This window comes from Argentina silus, assembly GCF_951799395.1.
Source record: "Argentina silus genome assembly, chromosome: 10".
NCBI lineage: Eukaryota > Metazoa > Chordata > Actinopteri > Argentiniformes > Argentinidae > Argentina > Argentina silus.
This window is the reverse complement of record NC_139664.1, coordinates 18,280,390-18,308,306: the sequence shown is the minus strand read 5'-3', so window position 1 is coordinate 18,308,306 and position 27,917 is coordinate 18,280,390. Positions and strand designations below refer to the sequence as shown.

At 43.2% G+C, this 27,917-nt stretch overlaps 2 protein-coding genes across 2 annotated transcripts in view; one reads left to right on the top strand and one right to left on the bottom strand.

Annotated features, from left to right (window-relative positions):
- The window catches only part of LOC310811001 (myelin basic protein-like), a gene marked incomplete at its 3' end in the record, with an annotated part of 39,344 nt that extends 28,418 nt beyond the window's left edge, over positions 1-10,926 (bottom strand). Inside the window, exon 1 of the mRNA XM_083678966.1 lies at positions 10,767-10,926. The remainder of the gene's footprint in view (positions 1-10,766) is intronic.
- A 7,384-nt stretch (positions 10,927-18,310) lies between these two features.
- galr1a (galanin receptor 1a) lies at positions 18,311-24,627 on the top strand (the record flags this gene model as incomplete). Its single annotated transcript, XM_083678212.1, has 3 exons — positions 18,311-18,982; positions 19,306-19,371; positions 24,310-24,627. 3 exons carry the CDS (start codon positions 18,311-18,313, stop codon positions 24,625-24,627), a joined length of 1,056 nt encoding a protein of 351 aa, XP_083534338.1.
- Positions 24,628-27,917: the final 3,290 nt, after the last annotated feature.

The window sequence follows — 27,917 nt, the reverse complement described above, 5'->3', positions numbered from 1 at the left end:
ACTCATCTTTTTTTTTTCCCACAACAAAAAATATCAATGTTAGCAATTAAAACACAAGAAAATGTATCGTCCCTCATGCCCCAGAGCAAATTAGCACACCAAACTCTTGAACAGAACAGACTGGTATCAGAGGTAAACCACGGAACACTGCTGATGAAAAACTTTTCTCCTATTGTACCAGATAATACGCCTCAGCGTCTCGGAGAGCAAGAGCGTGATTAAAACGCACTCTCCGTGTCTCTGTATGACGCTTGGTATATCATTTGAATGTAACACAAGACTGGGGGGTGGGGGGGCTGGGGGGGGGGGGGGGGGGTGCTCAGTGCTGCAGTGTCTGGGTTCTCACAATGGAGAGAGAAACACTTCTGGACAATGAGAGGTGTATTCTTGACATGTAATGAGAAAACTGTCTGAAACACTTAATCTGTCCTTCATGGCATTGAGCGAGTCTAAAAAAAAAAAAGTGATCCCCCCAGTGTGCTAGAAGCCTATTATGTCTTTTGTTCCATTGTCTTTTTGTGTGACTGAATACAGCCCCACTTAAGGTAACCATAGTAGGATACAGTAGGTAGGTAGAGGTGAGGCACTGGAAGGGTTTTTATGGCCTGCCACCTGCAGCCTAAAACAGGGGGCTAATACGGTACTCTGGTACCACACAGAACAGGCTGGTTTTCACAAAGTCTGCCGTTCCCCAATATGTTTTTACAGTGAAACACAGTGCATGGCCGATCTCTTTAGTAAACAGTACACAGCTTGAAATGTGGGAAACGTGGACTGTACGAAGAGAGAAGCCTTGGCAGGCACGTCTTGTTTGGAAGGAAAAAGACAACAACTGCACAAACAGAAAGTTGCAATGCCAGAGACAAGAGTGAAAGTTTTTGTAGATTGGAGCCATTTGGGGAAACTTCATTCCACCTCCACCTCCAGCTCCATCTGCCTTGCAGGAAGGTGTGGGATTCTAGTAGGCGGGGGGAGATTAAAAGCAACTGCCACGCTGTCTCCGATATATTCTGCAGGAATATATCAGCAGACTGTTGAAAGCAAAAACCAGAAGGAGTGTCAACACCAGAGCGGTCACAGCTGCTGATAGGGACGTGTGTGTGCGTGCGTGTGTGTGTGTGTGTGTGTTTGTGATGGCTGTGTTAAATCTCATTTTTTCCCCTTTACATTCTTTACATTTCCCCCTTTACATTCGCTTTGCACGATTTTCTCGACGAAGTTTCAAATATCCCAAACAAACTTTATTGACTGACCTTTGCTACATTCGTGTCCTAGGTGGTGTGCATGCTTCTTAGTCATTCTTAGTCATGCTTCTAAGTCACATGGTTACAGTGACAGCATGGGGGCCAAGGGTGTGCCAACTGAAGGGTGTGCCAACTGAATGGTGCCCTCCTTCACTCAGTCCTAAGAGGTGTTGGGTGATACCACCTCTGCTAATTATGTCGGGGGGAAATGTATTCCCTCAATAAAAGATGGATTTCTAATGATTGTTATTTAACGTACAGTATGTGTATACATAATACAATGCTATCAATGTGTTTTATTCCTCAATACGAAAACAGTGTGTGTTACAGTAGCTCTTTGAGAGCTAAGAAGTGATATGTGTACCTGTGAAGCATCCCTTGAGTGTATATTGGGTCCGGCCAATTTCTTTAAATATCCACCTCACCTGTCAATCAGGAGATTCACACTGCTGCAGCCAGATGGTCTGGTTTTGAGTTCTATTTTGCTATTTGATCTGAGTTACTTTATATTGTGGCTTAAAACAGTTCTTATTTTATTTTATGTACAATTCATTTCTTTCATTATGCATTTTATCTCAGTCTATTTTCTCTTAACTTGTACCATCCACAAGATTGGGAACTAAACCCCCTATTTTTGCACCCTACTCACTGCCTCTTGTGACCTAGCTGGTCCATTACAGCATTGGTCAGTAAATTAAACCTGTTCCCTAAAAACAAATACAAACCTTTCCAAATCACAGTAGTCCAAGCGATTCCCTTATTCCTTGACTCTTCCCGGGGAAATATATATAACCGTGAGAGTTAGTAAGAAGCACAGAGGCAAAGAATCATGAGTTTAGCTTCCTGGGAAGCTAATCCTGGATCCTGGGAATGTAGGACGTAGGACGTTCCAATGCACTTCGAGTTGGCACAAGCCTGCTAACATACCGGGCCCCAGGCCCACACATCTCACACGGCTGTCGTGAGAGCAACAGTCCTGTAAATCAACTGTTGGTCTGTTAGCTCCGTCCACCTACCTCGTAATCGTATGAGTGAAATACAACTTTTATTTGGCTGCTGTTTACCTAGCAAAACCCTAGGGCAGGGTCATTTCTGATTCCTATGAACCCTAACCTTAGGGCAGGGTCATTTCTGATTCCTATGAACCCAAAGCTCTAGAAGAGGGTCATTTCTGATTCCTATGAACCCAAAGCTCTAGAAGAGGGTCATTTCTGATTCCTATGAACCCAAACCTCTAAAACAGGGTCATTTCTGATTCCTATGAACCCAAAGCTCTGGAGCAGGGTCATTTCTGATTCCTATAAACCCTAACCTTAGGGTAGGGTCATTTCTGATTCCTATAAACCCTAACCTTAGGGTAGGGTCATTTCTGATTCCTATGAACCTTAACTTATAGAGCAGGGTAATTTCTGATTCCTATGAACCCTAATTTCTAGAGCAGGATCACTTTGAGATTATTGTTGTATTACTAAATTACTATTATTATTGACCCCCTGGAGCAGTGTCATTTCTGTTCCATATGAACAGGTTCAAGGTTCACAACTAGTTCACAACAAATAGTTCAAATGAATGTCATGAAAACAACCATGACTCAAGTTTCTATACGGATATTATTTTCCAGAAGCATGAGTCATAGTTTCAGTATTAACCGCTGTGACCAGTGGAGCAAATGACAACTTGTATAACTGACATTTAGGCCTACTGTAAGCTCTGATTAGCTGAGCTCTCCAAGTCCCAGTAGTAGGTTTTAGGCCTAATCCTCTTTTAAAACAACAGTCACTACCTTGAGGGGATGGCTAAATCGTGTTAGCATGGCTAGGCGTTTCAGTGGCTATCGCCACATAGAACACAGGCTTTTAGCTGGAAATATAGCAGGGAGAAACAACTCAGGAGCTAAAAACAAGCCAGCCAAGGAAAGTGACAATGCACAATACACATTGTGAAACTATAACAGACATGTGAAAGATTCTGGGAAAATTGAGAATATAGTGTTATATAGTGTTATATAGTGTTGCACAACCACAGTAGAATCCTGCAAGGACTTGCAAGACATGTACGTTACATAACACAGGGGGAAAAAATATAAAAACTGTAATTAAAAACTCCAGGTAGCTCCTCCAACGCAACAAAAGGTGCTTATTTCCTTGGCTTTGTGCAGAGAGGCCTATATAATACACTCTCCAGTGAGGGAGGGGGAGAAAATCACTGTCGGTAGGGCCAGCAAGGGAAAGAGAACATTGGGGAAAGAGGGAAAGAAAGAGGAATCTCTCACTTTCCGATGTACAGACGGACGGACGGACGGAGGGAGGGAGGGACGGACAGAGGCATGCACGCGCACACACACACACACACACACACACACACACACACACACACACACACACACACACACACACACTTATTAAGGTTGTATGAGGATATATCAGAGAGCATGCTAACTATAGGCCGACCCCAGCCTCACATATAGGCCAACACTCCCAGGACACTGGCTCAGGCTCCGACAGCAGAGTCATCAGTGCACATGAGCAATTATCTATATCCTCTCAGACTGCTGATCTCATGTCATTACTCTGATGTCCATTACCTAAGGGCATTACACTCAATTATTTAGAAAATCTAACTACAGCATTTCTGATTGGGTCTGCTTGTTGCCGGCAGAGGTTTCATTCATTCGTAATACCTGATATACTTTCAGTTAAACCAATTGTTCCATGTTTCTGTTTTTTTTTTGGTTTTCCAGCTAGTTGTTTGTTTAATGTGTGGTGTTAAACCGGTGCCTTTGTTTTTTTGACACTAGTCCCCCTGAGGAACAAGCAGCTTATTAAATATGAATGTGTATACAACACATGCTCTATCCAGGGACGCTCCTGTGTTTACAGTGAGTGACTGCTCTGACACAGCAAGGTCTGTTCAGGCTGAGACGAATGAAATGCACAAAAAAACGGATAAAAGGGGACATTTCAACTTTTGACACTCGTAAATACAGAAAAGCAAATCACCGATGGCCGACTCGTCCGTCAATGTATGAGCCCCACTGGAAGATAATGGGCTGTATTCTGAGAAATGGAAACGCTGTCCGAATGGAAAACGGAGAACATCGTTATTGCTGACCCGTTCGGAGATAAAGCAGCTGCATTCAAAACCTGTACCTTCCAATTGACAGCTAAGAAAGATGGTTTCAAGTGTCCGTTTGTCAACAGAAAAAAAGCAATCTTCTCTCTTTGCAAAGGAAAACAGATAGACAGTCAGGCATTCGTTTCTCCTGCTACACACACACACACACACACTGGGTCAAATTGGCAGAAGACAGGGGTCATCAAGAATACTACTAAATGGTCAGGGCTTTGTAGATGACTCAGAGGACCAAGCAAACAATTGACTCTAGTTTTGTTGATATGGAAAGAAAAGCAAACAGTTTACAGCGTGGGCGGATGGAGCTGTTTTTCTTGGGCCTTACAGCGTCGCTGGCAACAGTAGAAGGATTAACACGAGTGTGTTATCCCTCAGAGCCGCTGTGTGTGGTCCTAGTAGGGGTGAGTGGTACTGCCCTCTCCAAGGTGCTGAACGCGGACATATAGTATAACCCCCACCCTCTCTCTCTCTCTCTCACACACACACATGCTTCTCATCCACTCAACTATTCAACTACGTCTCAAGAGAATCACACATAGACATGCTTTCAGCTATGTGGAACACACACACACACACACACACACTATCATTCGCTCACTAAGAGAATGCCCCCTTAGGTGCCTGGCACGTGTGTGTGTGTGTGTGTGTGTGTGTGTGTGTGTGTGTGTGTGTGTGTGTGTGTGTGTGTGTGGTGCTGGCGTGGCATGGGTCTTCCATGGTGCTTGTGGACAGACAGACAAGTGCTTTATTCAACTCCTCCAGATGTCCTCGGTTGCCGTGAGGCTGACGTAATGGTCATGTAACACAGCCATGCAGGGAAGGAACTGCCACTTGGACTACAGTGTGTGTGTGTGTGTGTGTGTGTGTGTGTGTGTGGGTGTGGATGTAGGTGTGGGTGTGTGTGCTACCGTGCATGCATGTGTGTGTGTGTATGTGTGTGTGTGGGTGTGGGTGTGGGTGTAGGTGTGTGCTACCGTGCGTGCATGTGTGCGTGTGCGTGTGTGTACAAGTCCCCTGCTGCTACTGGAAATACAGTATGATCATGAGAGCTGCTCCATACGAGGTCAGGTCAACATCTGTCCCGGGTGAGAACATGTGATGAGCAGTAATCAGGACACACAGCTGGGTGGAAGCCCTGTGACTATTTATGGAAGAGAGCGAGAGGCTCCACTTTAAATGTCTCTCTCTCTCTTTGCTTGTTCTGTTCTCTGCGTTTTCTCCCTGCCTAGTCTAGTCTTTACTCCACTCCTCCACTCATCCCTCTCTCTCGCCACTGACATTGTCTGGAGACCAGTGACAAGAGGAGTGAAGAGTTCGTCACAATCATAGCATTCAGAGACTCATACAGGCACTCCAAATATCTCACACTGGCACTCTAAGTATCTTCTTTTGAGACATAGGGATGGATGAGCTTGCCGACTTTCACATTTCAGAAGCAGTCAAAAACAACATCATCGGTGTCTGCAGCCAAATACTTAAAGCGGAATTGTCCGCTGTAATCTTGTGGATTTGTTGTTTTGTCATTGAGTCAATAGTAGACACCCACGCGAGGTCCTTCTGTTGAACACGGCTAGATGTAGCACGTGGTGCTCTCTGGGAATCCCTGGCATAGTAGAGTAGGGTCAGAGTGCAAAGCTCTCGTCTGACGTATTTTAACGCGGTATGTGACTGTTTTAGGATGTAAACACAGACCTCGCTTTTTTCGTTAGGTGTGACGCAGCTGCACGCAAAATGGTGATAGTTCAAGGCGGAATGCATTATGGATTGACCACAAATACACATGAAAATGGATTTCGGGTAAACTTCCCCTTTAATGTAATTTAAGAACATTAATATGCAAATAAAACTGAATCACCATGTAACGTGTTAAAAGTGTAATTAGAGTCAAAGTGGCACTACAGGTACATTAACAACACAATGTAGGGTGTTACCCAATACGGGTTAGGAGTAGGGATGGGTCCAATTCAGTGATGGTTATCAAGGTTGATAAACCCTACACCCTGTGGTGCATCATTTCCATAACAATTGTCCTTGTTTTTTTTTATTATTATTATTATTATTATGACTGCAGAGCTCTTGTTGGACCAGACAGGAGTGGTTGGATCGTGACGGTGAGTGAAAGACAGAGCAGCGTCTGTTTCTGGTGGATAAACAGACACACATCCCTCCCACAACCATTTTAAAATCGGTTTGAATGCCAGCGATTGACGAATCGATGAATCCACTAATTAAACCCCTCCTTAGTTAGGACTATGACACGGGGGTCTGTCTTGTTCTGTAAAGCAAGCCCAGTATCAGTAGCAGAATCTACAGTAGCTTCAGACTCAGATCACACAGAGTCAGTCGAGGAGGACAGCTGTGTTTTGAGCCAGGTTTGTACAGTAACAGTACAGTCGTTAGCTCTGTGGAGCTGCTACGCTAACTGCTTGTTCTCATACTCTGGGTGACCTGCAAGGATTTAATTTCAAGTTCCTCAAGAGAGGAGAACTTTCCCTCTGGGCAACAGACTGCTTTCCCTCTGGGCAACAGACTGCTTTCCCTCTGGGCAACAGACTGCTCGTCAGTAATCTCATGCTGCCTTGCCCCCAAGTATACTGTACTCCATGACCTGGGTAACACACACACACACACACACACACACACACACACACACACACACACACACACACACACACACACACACACACACACACACACACACACACACAGGTTCAGCTTCAGGATCTCTTGGTTTTGTGGTACGAAGCATGACCAATCCAGACTCAAAACCCCATGTTTCTACAGATTAGAATCATGAGGACAACAGTATGTCTCTTCATCAAGTAACAAGAGGCAACTAGGACAACCAAAATCTCCACCTCAGGGCCAGTGACGTGTGTATGCGTGTGTGCGTGCCTATGAATGTTTATTTGTTTACATGTCTGTTTGTTTCTTTGGTACAGGCATCGCTGAGCTCCCTTACGTGTCAACCGTCATGTCCAACCGTCGTAAACAAGCCCTGAGGGAGGTGTTGATATTCTTCACCACAGATTACACACTAACTTTCAGCCTTACCCTGTCCCACTCTCCTCCGACTCATAAGGCGGGCAATCAGCTCCACCTTGTCTTCACCAGATCCTCCCATACCTCCAACCTTACTGTTACCCCTCTTCCAGTTGAACCATTTCGCATCGTAATCCCTTCCCCTCAAATCCACCCCCTCCCAAATCCACCCCCTCCCATGTCACCCCCTTCCTTCACACCCTTCACTGGCACCCTTCACTGGCTACTTGCAAGCAATGGTCAGACCCCAAACCCCTGCCTGATCACTCCGCTCTTCCACCTCGGCTGGCCATCTGGCACCGCTGCCTCTACATGGATGCAGCAGTCGCGTTACTCGGTCACGGCTTTTCACTGTTCTGGATCCCCGCTGGTGGAACGAGCTTCCCACTGCTGTCATGACTGCAGAGTCACTACCTATCTTCCACCGTAGATTGAAGATCCATCTCTTCAGGCTACATCTTAACTGTGCCTCCTCATCTCCACTACCCCCCCTGTACAAGTTTCTCTACTGCAAATAAATGAATAATAACAAAACATTGCCAATAGCCCCTGGTCCTAGCATAGATGACTTTTTCTTATGATGACTGATGGAGAGATGATTCACTTACTTAGACAAAGGTATTTGTTGCAAGTCACTTTGGATAAAGGCATCTGCTAAATGCCATAAATGTAAATGTAATGCAACTAGCACGGCCACCTGAGGATCGCAATTACAAGCTGGGAGCGCTACGCTTGGCGCTGGTGCCGTGACATTCAGCGTTGCCATCTGTTGTGTATGTGTGTGCTCTTTCCTCTATGCAGGCCTCCCACACTGTGTGAAGATTTCAGACTCTGGCTATGACTGGCTATGAATACTGGCTGTGTGAGTGAGCACAATCTGAGAGTCTGGCTGCACCATGGAAAACACTCTGATGTCACAGACTGTATACTGTAGGAGTTGAAAGGTGGATTTTGGATCGACCTGACACCGACAGACAGACAGAGAGAGAAGGAAGTGAGAGAGAAGACGGGAGGAAGTTCTGTGAGAACGAGAAGAGGAAGTTGACTAACCTGCTATCGGCACACACATGCAGGCACACACACGCGCGTACAGCTGCACACAACATGCCTGCACACAGCACACACCCACACACCCACCCACACACCCACCCACCCACCCGCACACACACACACACACACACACACACACACACACACACACACAGACACACGCACACACGCACACACACACACACCCACCCACCCACCCACACACACACACTCTTACTGATACACATCATAAGCCACACCATAGCCTGATAGTGGCCTATCTAATACGGATCAGTTTGAGGATAAAAATGAGAGGACTTTACTGTTTCCTTAGTTTCCTGTCTATCACAGCCATTCCCCTGCAAAATATAGATGAGGCAACAACTATGATAAATAGTTTCAAAACATCCCTAACCCTTTATTAAAAAAATGAAGGTTTATGCCCAATACACACAATAAAAGCCTGCCTATAAAATGTGTGTCAGGTGCAAAAAGGCATGCTTTGTGTGTGTCAAATGGAGGAATGTTGAGCAAGACATGTCATGTGACTGTTAAGCAAACATCTGGGCATTTTTGTCTGAGTGAGTTCATACCTCTACGATATCAGGGAATGCCTGTAAACACCTTGTAGCATTCAGCTATGGAAAAGAACAACATAACTTTACTTTGATCTTTCTTGTTCAGAACAACATGTGTGTGTGTGTATGTGCATGTGTGTGTGTGTGTGTGTGTGTGTGTGTGTGTGTGTGTGTATGTGGGTGTGTGTGTGCCTGTGTGTGCCTGTGTGCGTGCCTTTCTGTAGAGTGTTCTTACACAACTGCTGCTAGGGCCTCAGGTGAAATAGTTCTTACACACGTGTTGACACACCATTTTGCTATGGCCCACATGTGGAACAAATCTCCTTATTCCACCTCTTGGTTAGCTCCTTAGTCCAGTAACAACAGAACCGCTTGACCCTAATACACTGTGGACCTAATTACAGAACAATTACAAAATGACTCTCACAAATGTCAGTAGAATAACAATATTGTTATAAAATCAACCTCAGCTTTACTACACACAGTATACTGTAAAGTGTACCCAAGCTCATCATTTAGTTCACACGGTGGTTTGGTTTGTGTTTTGAGTCCCTATCTGCTACCAGATGTCATGATCTGAGTAAGCTGCAGTGTGAGGACACATGTGCAGCCAGCCAATGACCTAGACCTACGTATTCCTTCCCCTTCTCCTCCACTGGATGTTCCATGTCCAGAGGAGAGTCATGCTTACAGGCTTGTTTTTTTTCACTAAATCACTGGAGTTCCCATATAAACAGCCACTCGTGTGTAAGTGCTTGTATTTATAGAGCACAGCAAATCAGGTATGAGAGCTGCTTTAGGCTTGTATCTTGTTTTGGATCAAGGCTTGCTTTGCTTTGCTTTACTAGCCTAAATAAAGCTATTCAAATCAAGCAAAGGCCTACCTCTGTTAAGTCATGTTGCCTGTTTATCTTCCTCTCTCTGTATTCACACCACATGCAAAAATAATACTGGATTATGGTAAAATATGAATTCAAGTCAAGTAAACAACAGTGCACACAACAGCTCAGTTAGTTCTTTGAAGCAGCTATGAAGATGCTTCATAGCACTGTTACACACAGTTGCTCATATCTGACAACATGGCTACAGGCTTGGTGTCAAAGCTTTGTTTACAATTTGCTGTCAGTTTTATAAGACGTTTTTTTTTGACACAGGGAATGAGGCTGATCCATCCACAGTCCTGAAATAGAGTCATCCGTTTTGCCCAAGGTGTCCAGAAGCATGACACGCAACCAAGCGACGGTGTCACCACTGTTGAGAGGGAAACGTGTTGTGATCTGTCATTGCGCTGACGTTCAGTTGATGCGCTGAGTATTATTGTATCGCACGTCCGATTACAGGGATTGGCATATACAAACAAGGCATTTGTTTAAGGTGTTTTATGTGTCGATGTGCTAGGCCCTAGGCCTATTAAATAGAAATGTTTAAAACAGAACATTCCACGCATATTTGATGTCATCGAAACCTTGCGCGCCCTACCTGGTAGCGGCAAACAAGACGACGTTGGATCGGATACATTATTATGTTGACATAACATTTCTATGTAAATCGACTGATGTATCACTGTCAAGCAGCCGATTCAACGGCTGTCTATATGATAGATTAACTGTGTATCGGTCACATGGACGAAAGTACACAACACAATTTACTTGCATTGCTCTCTCTCTTTCTCTCTCTCTCGCACACACACACACACACACACACACACTCTCCCACTCACTCTAAACGACGGTGTACATACCCTTCTCCGTTTGGATTGAATCAAATGCATCCACAATACGAGACAGTGATTTTTTGGGATTTGGACGATGTCTTCTCAATGGAAAAAAAAGACCAAGACTTGTCTGCGAATTGACGTTGCTGTTTTCACAGAATGTCTTCGTTAAACATGTATTGTCGTTGCTTCCTGTTTTAGGTACAGTGATGATTCTTCGGGGTGGGGCGGAATGTTGTTACTCCGCGAAGAAATGTGGGCAAAAGAGCACGTCAGTACACGCACGCTCTCGTAACGTTATCCGTGTCACCAGACACGTTCTTTCGCGGTATAGCGCAGCAAGTGTTTGCACATCAGCATTATGACTAAAAAGCATGGAATTACTCAACTGCATATAAGGATTATATATAGGAATACATCACCTTATTTGGAGGAATAGGGAACTGCTCATTTGAATTGGTGCTTTAAACCAGTTATTGTAACCTTTAGTTGTATGTAGGCTAATTACTCATGAGTAGCGTATGTACAGTAATTCATACTTGATCAGACATCAAAGGCTTTGACAGTGGTGCAATGCAGGTATCAGTTGTGTCACCCAGGACATTTGGATACACTTGTCATGGAAAAGACCTCTGAAGCTCTTGCACAATTGTGGTCCAACCTGCGGGGGCACACACACACACACACACACACACACACACACACACACACACACACACACACACACACACACACACACACACACTGCCATGAGTGGTTGAACCACTGATCCCTAAGCCCATTGTACACAGTGGGTATTCAGTGTAATGCAAAGCGTCCCTCTGGTGTGTTTCTCTTCAGTGTTTCGAGGTCTTTTGTCTGAGATAGTGACTGAAGCCAACCTCGTGAAACGTCTTGGTGGGGAGGTGATCATGTGCTTCAACTCATGGTTCCTCATGGGGTGTAGGGGTACGGCCAAAGATCTACTCTATTATATATAGACTATACAGATCAGTGGGTAGGGGTAGTAATGTCACCCTTTGACCCTTCTCTAGACCAATCTCATCTTGTTTCTGTCCATGTCTCTTCAGTATCTACACAATCTTGCTGTAGTACACGTCAAAACACGTCAAAACACGTCAAAACACGTCAAAACAGAAATGTGTGAACAAGCAAAAGAAGAAGTAACTCCAATTTCACACAAACAAAGAGCCAAAGACGTAAGACAAGTTTCGGTACATAAATCATATCATATCAAATCAAAGTTTATTCATCAGCAGTAAACAGTACAATGAAATGCTTAAAAGCCCTATTGTATTGTTTTGATGTTGTTTATTTTGTAGTATTGTTCAAATGGAGAACAGAGTCTGGGCCAACAACACTGTCAGCCACGTAAAGCTCATATAGGAAATTACATTTCTACATTTACATTTACATTTACATTTTTGGTATTTAGCAAACGCCTTTATCCAAAGCGACTTACAGCAAATACATTTGTCTAAGAAAGTGAATCATCTATCCATCAGTCATCATAAGAAAAAGTAATCTATGCTAGGACCAGGGGCTATTGGCAGTCACAATGCTAGAAGAAGGAAGAATTACTTCTTTTTTTTCTGCCAGGTAGGATCTGGTGGAAGAATCGGGTGGTTTACTGTGTCGACTGCAGCAGAACAGGTCCAGAAGAATGAGAACAGACAAGAGGGAGGAAGCTCGAGCAGAGTGGAGGGCCTCCGTGACAGCAAGGAGAGCAGTCTCAGTAGAGTGCCCAGCCTTAAAACCAGATTGGTGAGGGTCAAGGAGGTTGTTCTGAAGGAGGTAGTGAGACAGTTGGTTACAGACAGCACGTTCAAGGATTTTACATAAGAAGGAGAGAAGGGATATCGGTCTGTAGTTATGGACAGCAGACGGGTCAAGAATTGGTTTCTTGAGAAGAGTCTTGACTCTGGCTGTCTTAAAGGCAGCTGGGACAGATCCTGTGGATAAAGAGGAATTGATTATGGTGGTGAGGAACAAAAGGAGGTCTTTGGAAATGGATTGGAGAAAGGGGGAGGGGATAGGATAGAGGAGGCAGGTGGTTGCCCGCTTGGATGTGACCAGTTTCAGAATATCATCAGGGGAGAGGGGGGAAAGAGCTGATAAACCAGAGACCGAGTGTAGCACAGTGGGTTTGGGAGGAGTGGTAGCAGTGTTGGCGAGAGGTAGAGAGAAAGAGCTGCTAATGTCATCAACCTTCTTTTCAAAGTAGTTGACAAAGTCACGCGCAGGCAGGGAGGAGGGAGGAGGGGGAGGAGGTGGGTTGAGGAGTGAGGAAAATGTGGAGAATTTTGAATTTTGGAATGGTAATTTCTACAAGCACTGTTAAACAACAGAGGCTAAATGTGATGACAAGGTCCATTGAAAATCTCTCTCACTTATTGTTTATCATTGCTATTGTCAAGGGACAATTAATGCATGCTGAGGACAGCACATGCAGAACGTGTCTGTGCAATAAATATTATGATTTAAAGTGAATTTATTGGAGTGCCATTCATTTGTCATTTTCTATTTCTATTGTCAATCAGCCTTTTAATATACAAATAAATATACAGAAGTCTCTCTTGACAAGTCGATTGCTTCTCAGTAAGACTAGCCTGGATGAATAAATGTTAAAATAATTCAAATTGATTCTTTGGGTTCTCTTGCACTGAAATGAGTATGGCAACCTGTGCAGTTGCTAAGTGTCATCCATTGCAAAGTTGCATCAAGTTTAGTCTCACTAAGTCAAATCAAGTTTTCTTTTCTTTTTTGAACTGAATCTTTAAAGACACCATGCCTTATTCAAATCCATCCCAACCAACCCAGAATCAAATTTGCTCATGTCAATATTTGATGAAATTGCTCTGTACCATTCCCACTCTTCCCCCACTGAAGCATAACAACAATAAACAAACGTTAACAGCAACACATGTAAAGTTTGCAGGGACAAATACCTAAATATCGTTTGGCCATTTAGGTGCCATAATCCTGTGAGGTCACACTTGGTACAACTTCAATTTCCTTGAAAGTGATCTCTCTTTTTACCCCCTATAATTCTTTGATCAGAACACCATCAGGATCACACAACTTCAGAAGTTGAAACCTTACTAATATGGGGAGATCCTTTACCATCACTGCCTTTTCATTGGAACTCTTAGAATGTAAGTGAATGTATAATGTATCAAGTGATCACTGATAGGGCACATTGATATGAGCTAATACTTCCTACCCATCTCTGCCTATGTTATCCATGTAAGATAATACCAATAATATGATTTAAAGCACCTATTCTCTGGAAAAAGGTTTCATTTGCATTTGACCCCAAAGCCATATTACCCGAAGCAACCTCCCTACTGGTTGGAAAAGGCTACTGCAGGAGTCAGTGTTTTCCTCTCATCTGTAATGACTATACATACGGTTCAGTGCAATTACCCTGATTGGAGACTTTAATACATAACTAGGATGTTTTCCATTCAGCAAGGAGCAGGAAATGATTACGCAAAGAGATTTTCCGTCTCCTCTTACTCGATTGACGACTGTTGTTTTTCTGGCCTTTTCGTATTGAAATGTTGATGGCCAGTGATGTTGTCCTCATAGAACCACGATCGTTATCAACCAAAGCCTGGTTTCTTCTCTGGGCCTGTAATCACGTAGAGTGGCCGTTAACACCACAATCACCCTACACACACATCCCCCATTCATTGTAATAACTACAATATGGGTGGAATTTCATTCTAAGGTTACATACTGTATAGTATTTTGACTGGGAACGAACTGTTGTTGTGTTTGTGTTGCCACGGAATCTTATGTTGATTAGAGGAAAATATGTAACAGTGACTATTATGCTTGACCTCACTAGTATGCATTTGCAACATGGCCTCCAGGCTGAACAATACATTATGCTAATGTATTTTCCCCTATGTCTTCCGCTTAACGCGGAGTCTCCCCACCGATCCTGGAACGGTGGACAGTGGCCGACCGTTTCCTGAGTACATCCTGCTAGCCAGCATCATTTCCTGGACGACGACAACAACAAGCAGGTAATTGTCGTGTCGGTGGAGTCGGAGACACCTTCCCCATCAGAAACAGTGATTAAGGTCCTCTGAAAATAGCAAGAGCCTTCACCCCACTCAGAACACTCAGACAATGTTCACAGCAAAAACACCCAAACACATACCCACCTGTTGACGTCATTCTCTTTTAACCTGGCACAGTCAACCCAGAAAGCCCCCTGTATTGGGCATCCTACCGTTCGGTAAGCCAAGCATGAAATAGCTCTGATATCTGACAAAAAATGAAGGACCTATCAGAGAGAGGCTACAAAGTCTTATCTGGGGTGCATTTCCAGTAACTTGAGATGTTCCCAATACAACTGTTCCACCTAAAGTCTAGAAAGGTATCTGTTTGTTCCCCAAACACCAGAAATATCCATTGTATGTTCATTATGAATGCTGATTTGGCTATCAGGGTGGCTTTTTGGTTATTTCCATTGCATCTAGAGGCAGAGGGATAACAAGACACATCTGAACCAGACAACAGTAATTCAGAAGACAGACAGACAGACAGACAGACAGACAGACAGACAGACTCATTCATTTCACATTACATTACTGCATGCATCAACCATTCATATACAAAGTAAAACTCATGAACCAATGAATTAATGTCACATCTGTATTTGACAACTCCTTTATCTCTTTAATATAGAATAGCCCCATCTAGTGGAGGTAATACCACCTCACCCATAACAAATGGAGCCCTTTTTTTTTATTCTAACATTTTATTCAATAAACTATTGGACCATAAGAAAAATAGACTGCAAAATGTTGTTGTCATTCATCAATCTATTATCAGCTACAGCACAATGTTCTTCCAAAGTTGTGTATATTGTCGTTTGCGGTCGGCCATATGCTCTAGTGCTACATCATCCTGTCTCAACGTTGCTGTTTGCATATGACCGATGATCATCATTTCAGGCCATTAAGCTCTCCACGTGTTATGATACACACACTGTTTCTGTTTATTTTCTTTCTCAATTTGAAATAATCTCTTGGCGATTAAATCATTGTTTATATCCTGTCATATTGCTGTCGTTTGTTTGTTGTCATTCTGTTCAGATCATTCCATATTTTCCCCATGATTATATCTCTCGTCGTTTACCGACTGAACAATATTTCTCCCTTAAGTCTAAGTCAAATCAAAATCTTTTTATGCCGTGACAATGGCTATAGGGTGACCTTTGAATGAAAAATAGTGCTGTCTTAGAGCTGAATATGATCTCAATCAAATGATAGGTACGGTTGAGTTGTAGTCCGTCTCTTTATCTCTCCCCACCAGACAATGTGGTGGTGTCCCTGCCTGTCTCTGCGGTTTCTGTCTCTGTGAGTCGGGGCGGTAAACACAATTGTGGTGATGGAGGTGACATGGTGGTGACTGCGGTAGGTTGTGTTTGGGTTGGCAGCCATAATCTAAGCAGAACTTGGCTGTAAAAAAAACCCTCGACCCCGACCCTGCCGCAATGAGCGGGAACACACACTCTAGTCCGCACTGTGGTATTGTGTCTCTGTTGCCATAGCTCCTGGGGCAGCACTCCACAAACCTCGATGTTCATTTCATTCCTCACACAGCTGAGGCCAGCCAGAGTCTTAGCAACAGCATTCAGAAACAGAACAAAAGGAATACAGTGTTCATACAGAAATCATGCTCGGGGTTTGTGTTCCAAAACCATTGACTCTGCTCAACAGACTGCTCAATGTACTGTTGTCAGGCATGTTTACACGAGCACAGAAGGATTGAATTCCTCATTCCAAAGTAGAGCATACTACTGTGCATACAATATGAGACCTGAAGCTCAAGTCCTGCAAAGAGTCGGGGTCAATTACAACTCGGTTCCAGCCAGTCGATCCAGTCGCTCGCCACGCCATCAGAACATCGTCCTAGGATTACAGTGGGTCTATCCTTTCAGTGAATCCAATTTTCCCCTGAATTGGAGTTGAAATGGAAGGAATGGTCTTCCGAGTAGAGTCGGTAACACAAGAATGTTCTCGCTCAACATCTCTGCATTAAAAACACAGTGATATTTTCCACTAAAATCTCATGTGCTGTTTGGCACAGTACAGGTGTGAGAATGATGGAAGCCAATTTGAATACCAGATAGGGAGACATATTCCCCGATCGGCAGGCTGTGGTCGTGGCAGGCAAGCCAGAGGGAGAGACTGCCCAACTGCTAAATGAGATGAGCCAGGGGATTAAAACTTCAATTAGAAAATGATATGGGAGACACGTTGCAAATTGGAAGGAATCATCAGAGATCAAAGACGAACATGTGGCGTTCTGGAGCGTATTCGCTCCTAGGGATCCCTAGTGGGGAGTGCTCTCCCTAGTGGGGAGTACTCTCCTGAGTGGGGAGTGATCTCCAGAACTCCACATGTTCTCCCGAGTAGAGTCGGGAACACAAGAATGTTCTAGCTCAACATTTCAACATTAATAACACAGTGATGTGGTAGAATCCCTACCCACAGTAAAGACAATCTTAGTATTTATGGATTATGTCTGGATCCTAACAATGACATCACTCTTAATCTATTTCTTTCTCTCTCTCTCTCTCTCTCTCTCTCTCTCTCTCTCTCTCTCTCTCTCTCTCTCTCTCTCTCTCTCTCTCTGTCTCTCTCTCATACCGCCAGAAACAAATTTCAGCCTTAGCAATCCCTTAGCAATCCCCATCCTTAACAATGGTGAGAGGACCCAACGTTTGAAGTGTAGACTGTGTTTGAAATGCAAGAATGGAATGTCTTTCTTTTGTTCATCAGTCATAATTGTACATCAATCATAACTTCAGCACCTCTTAATCCAATTACTAGAGAAGAGAACTGAGAACAGGACTTTTTCATTGGCCACTATCTGACTACACTTTAAACGAGGACGTTCATCTTCACATAAGAAAGACACGTTCCATTCCAATTCACATTGCGTAAAAGATGTCTGTACAGGAGAACGTATATATATAAGGAAAGTTTGAAATGGTTCTTGGTAAGCTCCATGATCTTGGGCGGTGGTACCGAGTGCTGACGTGAGAAGCGCAGCCCAACCCCTCCTATAATGTGTAGAGGGATAACGGGGCGAGGAGAGTTTTGTTCTTAGCCAGCCGCAGAGCGCGAGTAAGGACGCATCAGGTGCGCATTGTGGAGACCTCAACCAGTGGCTATTACGCACGGATGAACAGAACAGCAAATTCCGGACAAAATACGGGATATATATGGACACAGCATGTATTTTTAAAATGAGGTTTGCTTAGTTACTGTTGGACTGTAGGGAAAAAAACTGTGAGATAAAACGCTAAAAACAGGGAAAAAAACAGTGAGATAAAACGCTGAGAAACAAACCATAACATCGTTTTCTCTTTATATGATCGTGACCTGGTAGATATCACCAAGTCCAAAACGTGAGGCAACTACTGCAACCATCCTACCTATGTCCCATTTGGTAAGAAGAGGGCATACTATATGTCATGCATGTATGCGCCCTTCGTACTTCACTGAATTTCTCCAGTAGAAAGCATTTTAGCTCCAGAAAAAGTGATGAACTCGTCAGGTTTCAGCAACCTGAGCGAAGGACCGTGGGATTTCAACATAACGTACTACGAGGATGCGAATCAGAAACTTTTATTCGGGATTGGTACGGACAACTTCATTACGCTGCTGGTGTTCGGACTCATCTTTACGCTCGGTGTGCTGGGAAACTCCATGGTCATCACGGTGCTGGCCCGAAGTAAGCCCGGTAAACCGCGGAGCACCACCAACATCTTCATCCTCAACCTCAGCATCGCCGACCTGTCCTACCTGCTCTTCTGCGTCCCTTTCCAGTCAACCGTATACATGATGCCGACGTGGGTTCTCGGCGCCTTCATCTGCAAGTTCATCCATTATTTCTTCACTGTGTCCATGTTGGTTAGTATCTTCACCTTATCGGCGATGTCCGTGGACCGTTACATTGCCATCGTGCATTCCAGAAAGTCCTCGTCGATCCGCGTAGCAAAGCACGCTTTCATCGGAGTGGTGGTTATTTGGATACTGTCCTTAGCCATGGCCGCGCCGATTATGTACTATCAGAACATATTTCAGAGAGGCGAAAATCACACCTATTGCTGGGAAACGTGGCCGGATCACACCCAAAAGAAGATCTACGTTGTCTGCACGTTTGTTTTTGGTTATGTAATACCCCTTCTACTGATTTCGTTCTGTTACGCAAAGGTGAGTTATTGTCATTCTAATTACATTCTTAATTTGCGTTTCTGTAATCCCACCCCAAATGATGATCTGATCAGGCTATCCTACTTAGCTGGACGGATAATTGTATCCTATTCTATGTTATCACAACCACGCCATCTATGTGAAGGTCTTCAAAGTTTGGATAGATTACTCTAATTGGACAGGCTGTCTGGTATGATAAATAATTGTTTAAAGATTGAGGCATAGACATATTTAATGACATCAATAGCCTTCGTGGAATTACATAGTTAGCCTACATATGAATCGTTTAATATGTTTTTACAAAATGTTCTATGCATTTACAGGTTTTAAATCACCTACACAAAAAACTCAGAAACATGTCCAAAAAGTCAGAGGCATCAAAGAAGAAGGTATGTAAACATTTTGTTTAGAGCCATACTGTACAAGTGGTAATTCACCAAAATGATGGTTGTAATGATGATAAGGAAGAGGATGAGGATGAGGATGAGGATGATGAGGATGAGGATGATGATGAGAGGATGGTGCGGATGATGATGATGATGATGATGATTGTGCGTATGATGATGAAGAAGAAGAAGATGATGATGATGAAGATGATGGCAGCAAATGCATTGAATCAAGCCATTCAGAACATCTACCCGAATCTCATGTAGGATGTGTGGTCAATATTAGTCACTTAGGACAATGGCTGTGATGTAGGCTATAACAAGCAACACGCACTCAAGTTACTACTGCCCTATAATGTCATCACGTTGAAGCCAAATGATCTTAATGACCATAATAATGATGCCAATTTATTATGCCCCCAGAGAATAGCAATTGTAAAATAACCAACCGAGTTTATTGTGGATATAAAGTGTGGTATAGTCAGTAGTACTCTCCACCCAAGGTGCCTCCTGTAGGCCATCTTGTCTGTGAACTGACACACTTCAGCGAGGCAGCAGAGTGGAAAAGCGCAATCAAACTCTGGACTTTGGTCCATTACTCTTGGTAATGGTCATTTGGCCCGTCTGTGACAGCCTTCTGCTGCTGCTGCTGCTGCTGCTGCTGCTGCTCACATTGTCCGTCCGTCTGGGTAGCAGACCTGGATAATGTGCCCCAGGGGTATTTATCTATTTATCCAGTACACTGTATTCTGGGGTCAGTTAACTGAATGCTTCTTAGCACTAAGATTATTATTATTTATTTTTTTACCGTTGACTAAAATGGACTTTAGAGGGACTTAGTTAGTGCGGTGGAGCTTTGGAGGGAACTCACCCCGGTTCAATAGTATACCCAGTGTTTGAAATTCATTAGTTTCATTAATTCATTCATTTATGAAAGTATATGAACGCGATTGTGTACAGTTCAGATGCAGTAGATACATAGTTACATGATAAATGATGGATGTTGGCTTGAACTTTGCGTCCACAAAGACATATTTTTATTTTATTACCACTATCTTAAATGTTATACCAAGAGCAGGCCAATAAACACAACATTTCCTGTGACATGTTGACGATACGTTTGAGAATGAGAGAGTTACAGTTTCCTGGTGGAAAGTTTTGTAGAAGTTCCAACCATCCCCCCCAGCTTTATTAATTTGCCGTCACGAGGAGTTCTAGTTCATGTGGAGACCTTATTAAATCAAGCTTCCACAGAGAATACAATCAAACGAATCAAATTAATATAGCAAACGCATTGGTTCTGTCCATGGCAAATCGAGAGGCAAACTGTTTAAATAAATGTTTAATCAATTGTGTGTGTGTGTGTGTGTGTGTGTGTGCGTGTGTGTGTGTGTGTGCGTGTGTGTGTGTGTGCGTGTGTGTGTGTGTGTGTGTGTGTGTGTGAGCCTCATCTCTTTTCTCATCTTCTTGCCTCTACAGCTGTAGCTTCAATGCTGTGAAATGTTGTGTCAGTGACAGCTGGGAAAACAAGCATACTTCTGTATCTCTGGAGTCTACTTATCAGCCTTGGGCACACACAACAAGAAGACAGCAGACGGGTTTCTAAACCTGACATGCTGTGGGGCATATCTCTCGAAAGCTTTCTAATCAGGACTATGTCCATAAGGTTGACAAGTTTAGCTTATAGGAGCAAATATGCTGCTGTTCCTCCACTTCCCCCACCTGTTTATCCTGGGAGAGCTCTCCAACAACACATTCCTATCTATGTATCTTTCATACCCACAAATGGCAGGTAAAACTTGGAACCCTATGTTTTTAGGTCATTATGAAATGAATTCCACAACTGACGGGAGATCAATTGAAACGAGGCCCACATCTGTGTTGTTTTAGTTCAGAAATTGGAACCTTAATGTGATTTCATGTGAACACCTGATACCTTGTGACACTAAATAGGAAACAGGGTTTTAATTTGAGAAGCCCAGGTTGTCATCAAGCAGAACAGTGGGCAACTGTCTGTTTGATTGCTAGCTGAGAAATGTTTTGAGGCTGTTAGGCCGGAAAGTTGCACCGATGAGTCGAGAATGTAATTGTTTTTGACTGGCATGTCACAAAGTTTTAATGAATTCGCTCCCCCTCATGGGAGGTGCGAGGTGGAGTTAATTAGATGATTTAACAGCTTGCTCTCAGTGAGACAGCACAATGAGATGTGTCTACTAGTGTTGGGTCTGGGTGACTGGGTCTCCCAGAAGTGTGAGTTGAAAGTTTTCCCCTGTGCAGAAGAGGAGAGAGACAGTCGCAGTTGTCTATCTCCACACACAGTTTCTACTTTCAGGAAAGGTGTTTCACTTCAGTGATTTGCTAGCCTTTCTCTAGGGATCCCACTCCCCATACATTCAAAACAGTGTGTGTGTGTGTGTGTGTGTGTGTGTGTGTGTGTGTGTGTGTGTGTGTGTGTGCGTGCGTGTGCCTGTCTGTGTGTGTGTGTTTGTGTGTGTGTGTGTGTGCGTGCCTGTCTGTGTGTGTGTGTGTGTGTGTGTGTGTGTGTGTGTCTGTGTGTGTCTGTGTGTGTGTGTGTGTGTGTGTGTGTCATTTGGCATCAAAGGGACTGATACAAGTTTAAGATGATTTACACCACAATGCATGGGGTGTTATAGCAAACCTAAAGAAACGTGATGGATAGGATCATAAGAAGCAAACAATAGTTACAATCTTATCTTATTCAGCTTCCTGTTCCCAACCATATTGCTTATGAGCCCTTGAGTATTTGCAGTTTCTCAGGTTGTTAATGTTATTTTACCATCAAATTATTTATCTATAGATAGTTCAAACTCTATAGATAGCTTATCTATAGATAGTTCAAAGTCTTTCCCCATAAGCCTACATGTACTGTATATGACCCTGCATTTAACTTTGAGTTGATAAAGCCAGGGAATTCACTGCTTGTGTGAAATATTAACTGCTGATGATGAAAGGAACAGGTTATTTCAGTGTCAATTAGGGGGTTTGACAGCTGAACATGAATTATTTAAAGGATGTTCACTTGACATCCTTGAATGATTCAGGGTTCAGGGTACAGTCAGTTCAGACACTTCAAAGCAAACTAGTGAGAGGGGTGAAAATGAGAAAGTGTACAATGTTTCCTCAAACTGTTGATCAATGTTAATGTTGATTTTGGGTTTATACCAGTGCTGAAAGGAATTTGAGTCTAGTTGACAATCATAACACGTAAAGTCTGACTTCCATGTAGCACCTCCTGATGTTGTCACATCTAGATTCATGGCATCCAAATATGGACTTTTTGTTGCCCCTCTAGAATCTCTAAAGGCCTTTTTAAAATCGATAAAGCAGGGAAATAGATTACTTTCTTTCTTTTTTATGTTTTGATTAATGAGGGTGTGGAGGAAGTGAATATAGTCCGAAGTGCGGTGTTTTGGAAGAAAGACAATTTGGGATTTGCTCAAGGTATTGTGGTTTTTAAGGAATGTAAGTATATGTGTGTCTATTATGCTACAAAATACCTTTCCCAGGTTACTGCACACAGATACCCCGGTAATTACATGGGGCCAATTTGTCTCCTTTTTTATATATGGGTGTGATAAGACCTTGATTCCAGGTCCCAGGAAAGCTTCCAGCATCTACTATTAAATAGAATAATTTGAACAATGTTTTTTCAGGGCTGCTGAATTTCAGCATTTCATTGCTGATGTCACCTGGTCCGCATGCTTTCTTTAGTGTTTTGATTAGGGTTTTGATTTGATCTTTTGTTTCATTTATTGATATTGGGACGTCAAGAGGATTTTGGTATGGTTTAATAGTTTTTTCTAAATCACACACACACACACGCACACGCACACGCACACGCACACGCACGCACACACACACACACACACACACACACACACACACACACACACACACACACACACACACACACACATTTAGGCTTATGGGGAAAGACATAGAACTTAAAAATTAGATAAGCTAATTTGACATTAACAACCTGTACACACACACACATACACATACATGTAGGCTTATGGGGAAAGACATAGAAGTTAAAAATTAGATCAGCTAATTTGACATTAACAACCTGTGAAACACTCAAAGGTTCACAAGAAATATGGTTGGGAACAGGAAGCTGAATAAGATAAGATTGTAACTATTGTTTGCTTCTTATGATCCTATCCATCACGTTTCTTTAGGTTCGCTATAACACCCCATGCATTGTTGGATAAATCACCTTCATCTTTTATCAGCCCCTTTGACGGCTAATTTTGCTAATTTTGACGCACGCACGCATATGGAAGGCTCCATATGCTTGCCTCTTAGTTGGGCTCAGGGACTGTAGCAGAGTCATCTATCATTTAGAGAGCCTCCCTTCAACCCTAATTGCAGAGAAAACAGACTTTTGGAATCATCTCCATTGCATCCTTACGCCTCCTCGGTGTCCTCGTGCTGTTTAGCGTCTCCTCCATGTAGCGTGCTAATTATTTAACGCAGCGGTAAATCAAGGCGCTTCCCAGGAATGCAGGGGAGAGGAGAGGAACAGCCCAGTGAGCATGAAATTGTCATTTTCCCTGACAGACGCCACCTTTTATTACTGATAGTTTTGGCATACAAAATGATAGTATCCATCAATCATTCAACTCGGAGCCAAGCTCATTCAAGAGCAGACGGCTGATCTTATAATTGTTTTTGTAATGTATCTGTCTGCCAGACTTTGTAATGAATCAATTTACACATATCAAGTTATTCCCGGATGAACAGAATTGAGGAAAATGATGACAAATAGACACATAACCATTTTGGACCTTAGATCAGTTATCAAATCATCTTCTCCTAATAAACTGTATTGGACCAATGATATCTTCTGAATTGATCTTGATCTTAATCTCTCTCTCTCTCTCTCTCTCTCTCTCTCTCTGTCTCTCTGTCTCCCAGACTGCCCAGACGGTCCTGGTGGTAGTCGTGGTGTTTTGCATCTCCTGGCTGCCCCACCACGTGCTCCACCTCTGGGTGGAGTTTGGCAAGTTCCCCCTGAACCAGGCCTCCTTCGTGTTCCGGGTGGCGGCCCATTGCCTTGCCTACAGCAACTCCTCCGTCAACCCCGTCATCTACGCCTTCTTGTCGGAGAACTTCAGGAAGGCCTACAAGCAGGTGTTCAGGTGTCAGATCACCGGCGACTCGCCGCTCAACGACATCAAGGAGATCCGCAGCAAGGCGGACACGCCTCCCTCCACCAACTGCACCAATGTCTGATCAGGAGAGGCGATACAGGGAGTCGGTCGGTGTTCCAGCTGATCTGGGAACCGATCGGGAAACTAGGAAACTTGGACATTTCCGACTTGGAAACTCAGCTGTACAAAGACGATACCCGAGTTTCCCACTCGGAGAGTTATCACATCAACTGATAGAAAGTTCTATGTGAATAACATTACAATTCATTTGAACTTGGAAGTTCTGACTTTTCCGAGATGGTATGAACACAGCATTATATGCCATCATTGATGCTACTGTAGGTTGTTCCATCTGGAATGTCCTGGCCATAGACATATAGTCCTATTCTCTCTGAGACATACTGTATTGTACAGGACAAAGCCATGAGGATCCAATGTTTCTCTTCAGAGATGAATGAGATGGGATGGGGTGTGTTGGGGAGGAGAACTGGCCTGTGAAGGAAGGTGAGGGTGATCTGAAGCGGCACAGATCCACATCTGTGCTGTCCCATATCTGAAGCCCAGAGTGTAGGCACCACAGAGGATGGGCCATACTGGACAGTCATAGTGTATAACTCTGTGGACTGGGCACCGTCTCTCTCTCTCTCTCTCTCTCTCTCTCTCTCTCTCTCTCTCTCCCTCTCTCTCTCTGTATCTCTCTCTCTGTCTTTCTATCTCTGTCTCTCTCTCTCTTTGTGTGTGTGTGTCTATGGGCACTCTCTCTCTCTCTCTCTCTCTCTCTCTCTCTCTCTCTCTCTCTCTCTCTCTCTCTCTCTCTCTCTCTCTCTCTCTCTCTCTCTCTCTCATGATCACAGAATGATGACTGAGTGAATCTCAGGTGAGTTTAATATCCTCTGAAGTGAGTGCGTTTTTTGATGTTTTACTGACCACGCTATACAGCGGAGGCTAGTGGCGATAGAAATCGGAGGACGGCCTTAACGGAGTGAGGAATGGTAACGTGTGTTTGGTACCATTCCTCATTCCATTACATGACAATGATCCTGCCCTCAAATTTCGACCTCCATCCGCCGTATTTTCAGTCGGCGTAAAAATGGTCACTCGTTGAAAGCCTATTGGCAACAGGTGAAAATACAGGACCACAGTGCTGGAGTACTGTCTTGTCTGCGCTCAGGTGGGTGGAGTCATGGTAAAAGAGGCGTGTTCACGACAAAGTGCCATCGGTTGCGTTACAAAATGATGGCCTTGAAAAGACCATAAAACCACCAAAAGACCATAATATTTCAGGCTCACCCCCCTAGCGCCTCTGTTGTTTTTGTTTACGCCGTTAAAATAGAGCCGCAAGACTGTGAATGCTTGGTTCATTTGCCCTCTTGTCTGTGGTGATATTCTGTGCATGTGCATATTCGGTTGTTGGTTCTTGTTGATATATTGTGTCTTAAGTGTCGCTATTGGAATGAACAGTTAACATGACAATAGCTACACGTGATAAAACCTGATTGTTTCATGTGTAGAATACTATCGTGTCGTTTTAAGTAAAAAGCTGTTGCTCCATACTATTGCCCAGAATATCAAAAACCTATGTGATTTTATTTTTCTCTTTTTAAATTCAAAGATATTTGTTGAAGTCAAGTCCTTTTATTTTGTTGTTTGAATGTAATGGCGGTCAGTGTCGATGAGAGCTGCATGTGTAAATGACAGGAAATGTTGTCAGTATGGCTTAAAAAAACACTGTGTTGTCACATGTAATACACTATACACATGTGGGGGGGGGGTTAGGGTTAGGGTTAGGGTTGGGGGGGGGGGTTCATTAGAGCTAATGTACAGATTTAGAAATACTCAATGTCTACTCAACATATAAGCTTACTTTACACTTGTAACGTATGTACGTTATTAATTGAATTGGCATACGTATGAGACATGTGTATCATGTGGGAAGCTGATGATGTACACGTGCATGCTTGTTAATCGGGCTTACTGTTTTGTCAATAGCATGTGCCAGTGGTGGCTGTACAGGGAGACTATGTACATGCGGTCTCATCTTAGTGCTGGATCACTGAGCAGCCCTGCTTACAATGCATCCTTCGGATTCTGCTTCCAGGTCTTTTTCTCCCCTATATTCGCAGAATTTCAGAATGAGCAATAGAAATCCCTAACAAAGAAAGAGTCATGGTTGAGGGTGTTCTGCCTTTAAAACGATTTGAAGTGAAATCCTACCGACTAGGAATCTTTGTTGAATTTGGAATTAATGTCACATTAATGACACCCAACCCACAGAATATGAAGTCATAATCTGGTTCAATCATTCATTGAATGCTTTGATTTGAATGCTTTGATTTCCTTTCATCCTCCAATGCTTTGTTCCAGAGCTGTTGTTGAATCAAATATGAACTAATTAAGAGATAATCAATTAATTACTTGCTTCAGATCTCACTGTACAGTATTTAAATTGCTACCTGTAACTTTTAAGGGAACTGTTGAAACTTTCCAAAGTTTGTTTTGACATGATATTATTCGGAAAGAAATCAACTCTATTGTTTTGTATCGATGCAGTGTTTATCAATGTTGATATTAAACTGTGTATCATTTTGTGTGTTCTACTTGTAGGCTCGATTCAGATGAAGGTATAGTGTAAATGATGGGGTTGTACCATTGACCTTGAGGAGGGAGAGTATGGCCTATATTTATAACCCCCCTAAGTCATTCCAGGGAGGCAGTTCTGCTGCTCCATCTCCAGAACCTGGCCCATGAGAGGCTGTTCCATTTCCTCAAAGTGGCATTTGGCTCATTACTAAACATTTGTGCTGAATTGGACTGGGTTTCTCTCAGGCAACTAGCCACTTCCATCGCTCACAATCGATTGGTTCACAAGCTGTATGCATTATTTTGGAATACCACAGCTGCATAACAATTATTTCTCCACTGCACTGCAGGATGGATCGTACATAATATTGCTCGTCTGTCATTTGACACAAGTACAGAAACAAAACGACCCCGGTATATCTGTCTTTGAAAAGAGATTAAATTGTGAAACAATTACTTTTTTTAACATAATAAGGATGGACCACCATAATGTAGTCACATATTGCTTTACAAAACAAGCAATATATTGTATTCATATTATTCCTTAAATCACACCATCTGATCCACATGTTTTCCTGGATGTGATGTCCTTGACCACCCCCATCCCAATCCCCACCTCTTCCTCACTCATTATCCATTTACTCTGTTTAGCATTATTTTTCCTTTATTTTCTGGGGCATGCGCCCCCCCCACTGTAAACGTGATACATAATGGTCTCATTGTGCCAAGCTGATTAAGCAATATGGGATACTCTTTAATGATGTAGAAAATAGGTTTTACAGTTCAACAGCA